The 10218-nt window shown below is 38.9% G+C and overlaps 1 protein-coding gene across 2 annotated transcripts in view; it reads right to left on the minus strand.

The window, feature by feature from the left end:
• Positions 1-9295, minus strand: part of LOC140729601 (KAT8 regulatory NSL complex subunit 1-like) — a 147403-nt gene extending 138108 nt beyond the window's left edge. For both annotated transcript variants that reach the window (XM_073049563.1, XM_073049555.1), the window contains exon 1: positions 7597-9295. In XM_073049563.1, the coding sequence (XP_072905664.1) occupies positions 7597-9272 (1676 nt within the window). In that variant the 5' untranslated portion in view covers positions 9273-9295. The remainder of the gene's footprint in view (positions 1-7596) is intronic.
• Positions 9296-10218: the final 923 nt, after the last annotated feature.

Below are 10218 nucleotides of genomic sequence, written 5' to 3' on the forward strand. Positions count from 1 at the left end.
GGAACATTTTTCCTGTTTCTAGTGTGTCCAATCCCTTAATAATCTTATATGTTTCAATCAGATCCCCTCTCATCCTTCTAAATTCCAATGTATACAAACCCAGTTGCTCCAATCTTTCAACATATGACAGTCCCGCCATCCCGGGAATTAATCTCGTGAACCTACGCTGCACTCCCTCAATAGCAAAAATGTCCTTCCTCAAATTTGGAGACCAAAACTGAACACAATACTCCAGGTGTGGTCTCACCAGGGCTCTGTACAACTGCAGAAGGACCTCTTTGCTCCTATACTCAACTCCCCTTGTTATGAAGGCCAACATGCCATTAGCTTTCTTCACTGCCTGCTGTACCTACATGCTTACTTTCAGTGAATGATGAATAAGGACACCTAGATCTCGCTGTACTTCCCCTTTTCCTAACTTGACACCATTCATAGTAATCTACCTTCCTGTTCTTGCCACCAAAGTGGATAACCTCACATTTATCCACATTAAACTGCATCTGTCCACTCACCCAGCATTCTCCTAACATCCTCTTCATATTTCACACTACTACCCAGCTTTGTGTCATCTGCAAATTTGCTGATGTTACTTTTAATCCCTTCATCTAAATCAATAATGTATATTGTAAATAGCTGCTGTCCCAGCACCAAGCCTGCCATTCTGAAAAGGATCCGTTAATCCCTACTCTGTTTCCTGTCTGCCAACCAATTTTCTATCTATGTCAGTACCAATACCATGTGCTCCAATTTTGCCCACTAATCTCCTATGTGGGACCTCATCAAAGGCTTTCTGAAAGTCCAGGTACACTACATCCACTGGCTCTTCCTTGTCAATTTTCATAGTTACATCCTCAAAAAATTCCAGAAGATTAGTCAAGCATGATTTCCCCTTCGTAAATCCATGCTGACTCGGACCAATCCTGTTACCGCTATCCAAATGTGCCGTTATTTCATCTTTTATAATCGTCTCTAGCATCTTCCCCACCACTGATGTCAAGCTAACTAGATGATCCTAATCATGCACCTAGATGATTTACATTATTACATTGATGCCTCTGATAATCTTTTCTGTAAGTGATGTAAGTCAACACCTTTATCAACTCTGGCAATCCCACTAGATTACCAGCTTCCTAAAGATGGATGGCATTATCTGAGGATGATTAAGAATGTAATTTTCTCAGCAAATTCACAACTTCCGTGAAACATATCAGATTTCCTGCTCCAAGTCTTCAGTCTCCAAAGAAGGTTCATTGTTCAAGAACTAGCACCCATATGATCTATCCAAGCACTTAAGAAAAAGCCATTTATGTAATTACACATTGAAATAATAGCATTATTACTTTAACAGTCAAAATTTTTTTTTAATTTAAGTTCAAGCACTGACCAAAACTGACAAACCAAAGGACAGCATTAAATATGATTTCCCTCGACATTAAGCTTAATTCCCAGAGTTTAAGGATTTGGCAAGAACATTATGGATGGCCAAGTGTAATTTTACCAAGTTCTCGCCATTGCAGAAGCTATTTCCTCTTTTTTTTTTAAAAAAGTGATGTAGATAAATTTCTGCAAAAATCAGGAAATCCATGGCTATAGGGAACTGATACTGAAAAGATAGGACCTTAGATAAGTTATGATCACATTAAATGGGACAAGCTTGAAAGGCCAAATATCCTACTCCTGCTCCTATTTTAAGTTATCATATAGCAAACCGATGAGGGGGGAAAATAGAGAAATTAGATCGGTTGGGCTACCAAAGTGATAAAAACTATAACAGAAGTCTATTATTCAGGATAATGTATGTAGATTTTAAGTTTTAATAAGTAACAAAAGACAATATACATTTTGAAAGGGTAGCTCATACCAGAGAAACATGACTGCATATTTTGTGGCTACCAAGCACAGGAAACATCAAGCACCCATTTACATTAATCACATTTTTTTTTCTCTCCACAATGCTATCAACTACTCAACCAACTCCCACCACCACCACCCCCATTAGCTTGGTAAATTTCAAGTCATTATGGGAAGGAATGTAGATAGCCCAGAAATCAATTGTCTAAATTGCAGGAAGACCGATTTCAATAACATTAGACAGGACCCAGCAATCATAAACATGGAGCAGCTACTGGCAGATTAGCAGGAATCCTTAAAAAAAAATCAAATGGTGAGAGTATTCAGGGTCAAACAAGTTTCATGGAACCTTGGATGTCAAGAGATAGTGAGGTGTTGATAAATGAAAAAGGAAGCAATAACAGTCATTGAGTACTGAAACCAAGAGAAGCATTGCAGGAGTGTACAGGAGTGCTAAAGAAACTAGGATGAAAGGGACCAACAAAATGGCACTGCCAAGTAAAACAATGAAAAGTGCAAGAGCATGGCAATGGAAAGAGTGGGACTCATTAGAGGACTAAGTAGCAATCTGTACATGGAACCAATGCACATGAGCAAGATTTTAAATGAATCTGTAGTTACTTTAGATGTAGTATATGAAGACTTTAGTTGGGAAAATGAAAGTCTGAAACAAAAAAAATTATAAAATCATAGCAAGTATTAGAAGTCACAGCAGCCATAAAAGGCTAATAAACCCACAGGGCCTGACAAGATAAATTCCAATATTCTATAGAGCAAACAAAAAAAATCAGCCAAGACTCTAGTTTGGAATACTCAAATCTTCACTGCATAGATGCCAGATGAGCATAAAAAAGCAAATGTGGAACTGTGAGGAATGATGTTTCGTTTAGCTGTGTATCTAGTTGTGGCTGAAATACAATAAACCTGAACTTGAACTATATTCAGCAAGGACAGAAGAATAAGACGAGTAATTATAGGCCAATTAGGTTAACATTAATAGTGAAGTTACTGGAAAAATATTGGAAAGGATTAATCAAAACAAAGATTAGGACTGAACAGGGATAGTGCAATTTTGTTGGTGAGAGATCCATTTGACTTAATTAATTGAATTTTATTCTGTTGAGGGTTATGCATTTGATTTGGTCTCCAAAAAAGGCCTATGAAATGGTCCAATAAAAAGGCTCATCCAAGAGGTCAGAATCCAAGGAATAGAAGTTAGGTTGGATAGTTGCATCAAAAATTGGTTTAGTATAAGGGAGAGCGAGAGTTAAAGTTTACTATTGCGATTGGAAGCTGATGACCAGTGGTGTACAATAGCAATTAAGACCTGAGACCCTTGTAATTTATTTTATGATACAGTGTATTCCGTTTAATTGGGCCTTTGGTTAATTGGGGCAGCTGCTTATTTAGGACAATTCTTAAAAAACGAAACCATAAACTGTTGCCGGACCTTTCTACTAGTGTCAGTCGCGTGCATGTAACGTGACAGATAGACAGTACACTGTGTTATCTCCTTGCCCACCCACCACCTCCCTCTGGTGCTCCTCACCCCTTTTCTTTCTTCCATGGCCTTCTGTCTTTCACCAATTTACTTCCCAGCTCTTTACTTCATCCTTCCCCCTTCAGGTTTCACCTACCACCTTGTGTTTTTCTCTCCCCTCCCCCAGCCTTTTAAATCTACTCCAGCTTTTTTTGTCCAGTCCTGTTGAAGGGTTTCGGCCCAAAACATCGACTGTGCTCTTTTCCTAGATGCTGCCTGGCCTGCTGAGTTTCTCCAGCATTGTGTGTGTATTGCTTGCGTATCAAATATCATGTTACACTCTTTTATGGTGTTATTGGTTGACAAAGGGTACTATTGTTGACAAAAACATACAACACCAATGTGGTAGAGAAACAGAGAACCATACAGCACAGAAACAGGCCATTTGGCCTATTCCGTCCACGCTGACCAATTCAAATGCTGATCTAAATATTCCTTAAGTGATGTATACCAAGGCACCTTTGTACCTCAATACTTTAATACCTTATCGCTCATTGTCATATCTTTATTAGTCCTCCCAAAGTGCATCACCTCACACTTATCAGAATTCTGATTGCCTTTCCCCTGACAATATTACAATCCAATCAATAGCACACTGCAGTTTATGATTATTCTCAAAACCATCAATTTTGTATCATCTATAGACTTACTAATTATGCCAATATTAGTACAAACTGCCATAATAAACTATTTTGCCTTCATTCGTTCATTCTGATACTCAGTAGAGTGTTCCTTCAGAGTCCTATTTCAGAATCAGATTTCGTATCATTGGCATATCAGGAAATTTGTTGTTTTGTAGCAATACATTCTAACAACTAGTAATAAAAGTTATAAATTACAATAAAAGTATATGTAAAAAATAAAGTAGCACAAAAAGAGAGTAAAAAACTGAGGTAATGTAAATGGGTTCATTGTCCATTCAGAAATCTGATGGCAGAGGAGAAGTTGTTCCTGAAACAATGAGTGTGTCTTCAGGTAGCTGTACCATCTCCTTGATGGTAGCAATGAGAAGAAGGCATGTCCTTGGTGAATGGGGTCCTTAATGATGGAAGCTACCTTTTTGAGGCATCAGCTTTTGAAGGTGTCCTGGATGCTGGGAGGCCAGGGCTCATGATGGAACTGGCAATTTTCTGCAGCTTTGTCCAATCCTGTGCAGTGGCCCCTCCATTCCAGACAGTAATGCAACCACTCTCCACACTATATATACAGTAATTGGCAAGTGTCTGGTGACATACCAATTCTCCTAAAACTCCTAATGAAATATAGCAGTTGTCATGTCTTCTTTGTAATCTTTCTTTCTTTATTTCACTGTAATCCTCAATTCTGGGATGGGTTACTAGGCTTGGGTTGCTTTAGAAATGGCTTTGATTGGATCAAGATAATCAGCAAAGAGCAGAACTTAAACAAACATGAGAGAAAAAAATGAATTCCTTAAGTTTAATTAACTAATTTAACTTCATATGTACATTTCTAGTTCTGAGGAAAAACTCCCAAATTGCAGCTAATATATTTGAAGGTTCTTCAAGTTGACTCTTGGGTCAGGAATCACTTGATTGCATTCATAGCATTGGTCCTCCGCCATTTTCATTTTCCAGGTGGAAAAAGAGTTCTAACAACTGCTTTGCTATGCACAAAGCTCAGCTCTACTCAACATGCTCAAGTTCCCAAAAAGAGTCAATGCATTGTGATCTGCAGAACCACACTGGAAACAGACCACATGCTCCTGCAAATTTAATAATGACAATGTCTCTACATGGCAATAGAGTACAATTAGCTAAAACATGCAAATGGGAAATTTTACCTTGATTATACTTATCAGAAAGGTTTTGACCAAAAATAACTTTTCATTTATTTTAGCAAGATAAACTTGAGGGTATAAATTAGTGTTTGAAAGTATGAGGTTACAGGAAAAAAAAAGCCAGCTTTCAATAAATCATTGGAATAAAGACAGTTTACATAAGCAAAAAAATTCTCAAAATGATCATCTTGAAACTTTGATGTTATAAGCTGCATCCTATCATCTAGTAAGCATATGCTGATTCCCACGATTCCATGAGGAAAGCCATACATATGCATTTCATACAGAAACACTCCCTCATCAACCTTACAAGACAACAACAGCTGTAATTACATTAGGACAAGACCTTAACTTTTATATTTCAATGTTGATCTTCGGTAGCTAAACAATCTATAGAGCATGATGAAAGAGTGGGACTCAAGACTGTCTTCTGCATTGCTTTATGAATCGTTTACACAATGATCTATTATTTACAGATTAAAAACCAAAAATCAATGAAAAATCTGAAGCTCTCAAAACTCCAAACAGGACTTAAAATGTTTAGTTATTTGCGCTAATAGTTTTAGCTTCAAATGACTGAGGAAAAATTAATATTATGTTATGTTAAAGATCAATTTTGGACAATATTGAGGGAATGCAGCGCTGCCAATGGGTAGCTTCTTGCAAATGAGACTTCGCCCTCTCTCTCTCTCTCTCTAGTGAATGCTGAAAACCACACTGTTATTTATACCTTAGGAAAATATGAAATCCCCACCAAAAAATTATCCCTCATTTAAGTTTATAAAACCAATTTATCAACACATCAGTATTAATGGGAGCTTGTTATATTATGACTAGCTGTCATATTTCCCAAAATAGTGAAGTACTCTTTGTAAAATCAAACATCTGCTTTAAAAGAACATTTTGAAATGTAATAAAGTGAGGTGAAAAGCACTATACAGATCCAATTCACTGTCTTTTTATACCAACTCAGGTGTAATATATTTAATTGGTGCATGGTGCACACTTCAAGAATCTTTCACTTCTGCTACCCACAGCACAGTTGGGCCACACTTCAATGTTGTTGGTGGTTGAACATCAAATTTCAATTATCCTCTGATTCAGTAAGCATCTTAATGGAAGATCTGGCACCAAAACTTGCATTACAATGAAGGAGAAACAACAATTACTCAAATTAATATTTCTCAGCTGATCTGCAGACCTAACCATCGATGGCAAATGATACAAAGAGATCATGCAAACTTTCTAATTAAAATTCAAACAGCTCAAAATAAGTGAATAAAAATCTTTAAATAAAAAGGATAAAAGGTACACCTTGAAAATGAAGGATCATTATTTATTTTAATCTTGTAACAAATAGATCTTAAAGTGAATAATCAAAGAAATGAAGAAACACTTAAGAAATTGGTCGCTACGCTTCATCCACAGAACAGGCTTGTTAAAAAGCAAACCGTTTTCAAAATGCAAAGCACAATGATCATTATCAAAAAAATTGCAAATATGACTTTTCTCAAAATAGTGCAGCAGAATAAATGAAATCAGGGTATAATTGATAACTCAACCAGGCAGATGTCAACCTGTGCTAAATAAATTTGTAAACAGAAGCTAAAAATGAATCAATTATAGTAAATTAAGCAAACATAATTTAGGGACTATTATACACAAACAAGGCCAAACATACAGGAAAACAAGATACCACTCAGTAAACAAGACAAAATTCAAGTTCTGAGTGTCTAAAAATCAAAAGATTGGAGTTTAACCCAAGGTAAACTCAAAGGTTGTCAGGTCTGCCCATTGTCATCCAGGAATAAAACAAGATTTTAATTCACCACTTTCAGCTTCTTCAATGGTTGAATTTAATTATCATTGTACCTCTTTAGACTTGCAATACAATTTTAAAGTCAGAAAAATTAGATGATTAATACTGTCAGAGAAACAAAAATGTCAAAACAAGCATTTAACATGCCTATATGATTAATACCCTGCTACTCTATTGGCACTGGTATTATAAACTTCAAAACATATTGCGGCACTGTGGAAGGCTTATACATCACAATCCATTGAATAATCCTGTGACTGCTGGACATGCCTCAGAGCATCCTGTTACTTCAGCAACATTAAAAGCAAAAGACTAAAGCAGACCTTCCAACTCAAGTCAATTGGGATGCACCTGGCACTTCTGCTTAAGATATATTCCTATCCAAGTCCAAAGTCCAGATCTCATCTACTGCTGTCTTTGACAAATTAATAGCAAGAATAAAACATTTTAAATTTTACAAACCCTAAGATATTGTGCACTTCAAAGACATGATTGCTTCTTTTAGTCTTAAATTGAAATGGGAAAGTACATTCACAAAACCAAATAATAAAAAGAGCCCATTATACAAGTCAATACCTCTTTACTTACAGAATTGCATGCCGATACTCCAATTTTGCATCATTTGTACCATCCTCTTCCAAATCAGTCTCACCCCCTGAGCTGCTTTCTGTGGCATCAGAATCAAATGCTCGCTCAGAAGTTCTGAGTTTTGCAGTCACACTGGACACCAATTTTAGTAGATCCTCAGAGATAGCTCGATCTTTCACAAAACCAGAGAAAGTATCCCCATTCAGTGAAGATAGTAAACATTTATTGCTCTCCCCAAATCCGAGGGAGGAACTAGAACAGGAATGAACACCATCAGCATCTACTTCTGGATCCGTCCTTGGAAAAGTACTCTTCAGCAGTACAGATCCAACCTGCAGGTTGCCACTCCCATGCAAAGTGCTTGTATATTTATTATTAGTGCTACTACAGTTATTAATAAGACTTTTGGTGAAAGTGGAAGAAAATTGCTTTAGACTATGTCCCACCAAACCTGCTAGCTGCTGCTGGGCATGGCGCTCCACCTGCTTAGCTTGCACAACTTGTAAACGCTTGCAGAGTCGATGAGCCCTGGTCCTGATCTCAGCTTGTTTACTTGCTACTACTAAACTCTGAGCACTCACCTCATCCTGGCTAACATTAAAATTATTCTGACTGCTAACAATGCTGAGATTATTATGGTGATTAGTCGTGTTTGTGCTGATGCTCTCAGGAGAATGTTTTTTTGTGTTTTGGGTCTCAGTCCCCAGACAATTTAGATTTATTTCGCCGCAGTGTGGTTTCAACGAAACTCCCACCGGTTTGGAGCCATGAAGATCCGCTCGACATCCATATTCGAGGTTGGGGATTTTGCCGCTGCCTTTCGTCAGCAGGCCGAAATCAGTTGCAGAGGTGTTAGTACTTCTTTGCAGCCTGTGCCAGCGTCTTTTATCCGAGTTTCCCTTTCCAGGCGAGGCCGAATTTAGCGAGATGGCGCCGTTGGTCCGCTGGACGCCACAGCCGCCCACCGCTTTGTTACTGCCATTCACCAGGCCAGAGTCACAGCTGAGACAAGGCGTTTCTTTCATCAAGCCATTGCCAGTGGTGCTTGAATCCGTAACTTTACCTATCTCTTTCTCGTCGCCCGCGGCACAGAAAACTCCATCAGAATTCATTCTGTCCTGACGCTTGCCGTAAATCTGCGAGTCCCCACTACTTAGGCCGAGGCCGGGGGCTTCCGTACAACTCACCCGCCTCTGTTGCAACTCGCTGGCCTGGTGGTGGCGATGGTGCCGCCGGTGAGGAGAATGGTGGCGGTGGTTGTGATGATTGTGGTGATTATAAGTTTTTGTCTCAGGCTCTTTCGCTCCTCCCTGAACGGCCACAGCGCAGCTCTTGCCGTGGTAAAAAGGCTCAGTCTCCGGACGCCGCCGCACTCTAGTCGGCCGGGCCAAGAACAGAGAGTCCATACGGCCGACGGAAAAATATAAAGGGTCGGCGAGTTTTTTATTTTTATTATTTTCCTCCCCTACGTCTTCGTCTAAAGTGCCATTAGAGGCCGCAGATGAAAGCGGCGAAGACGAGGGCAACGAGAACGCTGGTGAAGAAGACGACGACGATAGCGGCGGCAGTGATGATGACGACACCGCCAAGTTGAGTCCGTGGTGCTGCTGCCGCGCTTCGCTAGTGCTTTCACTCACAGCCGGTGAAGCTATTCGCTTCAAGCGACCGGCGGCCATCTTGTTTCCAGCTCTCCCTTCCCCCACCCCCCTCCACCCCTGCTCCCCTCCCCCACCACAAAATGGCGGACTTGTTGGGTCACGGGGAAAAAGCGCGCGCGCCCACAACACCAGCGGATGAGCCTACAGCAATTACGGAAAATACTGTGTAAAAGGCTTTTATGCCAGGTCTTCATCATTCGTTTAGTCGTTTATTATTCTATACCCTTAACATAATACCCAAAACTCCAATGTAAAATTATTCAAAAGGTAGGTTGTTTAATCCGCTTGCGCTATTACTAAAAATATAATTTAATTTCAAATACTTTGTATTTAAATAGTAGTGACGTTCATATTTTCACATGTACGAATTAATAAAAAAAACTTCAAGTATAGCTAAGCTAAATATAGTACGGGCTTGTCCCAAAAGTTGTAACTGCCGTGTAATGCGGGTTTTCTCGATATTGCTTCTGTCCTTGTTCACATAATGAGCACAGCTGTGGTGATTCTCAAGCTTCTGGATCACGTCACTACGAAATGTTTTAAACAATACACAAAATCTCCCCCTCCCCCCCGCCCCATCAATCTGCTCAGGATTATCAAAACGTACCCTAAGGTATACGTCAGTGCAAAGGACGGACATTTAACCACAACAACCAACCATTCCTGAACCATGATCATGTTAACTGCAAATGATACAAAGCTGTGAATAGTGTGAATAGCTCTTAAAAAGAGTACGAATAAACCAGTACACAATTTCCATTTTATGACAGATGAAAATGAACTCAGAATAGTAAATCTTATTTCTAATAAATATTCATATTGTATAGCAACAACAGTGAGTCATGGATGGTCAAACCTGTTCTGTAATACACAATAGACAAATACGGGTGTAAGATAGGCATCTCAAAGAAAATTCATACTTTTATATGAGCAAATTAACAAGCAAAGCAAAATAGAAGACACT

The sequence above is a fragment of the Hemitrygon akajei genome, chromosome 1 (assembly GCF_048418815.1).
Source record: "Hemitrygon akajei chromosome 1, sHemAka1.3, whole genome shotgun sequence".
NCBI lineage: Eukaryota > Metazoa > Chordata > Chondrichthyes > Myliobatiformes > Dasyatidae > Hemitrygon > Hemitrygon akajei.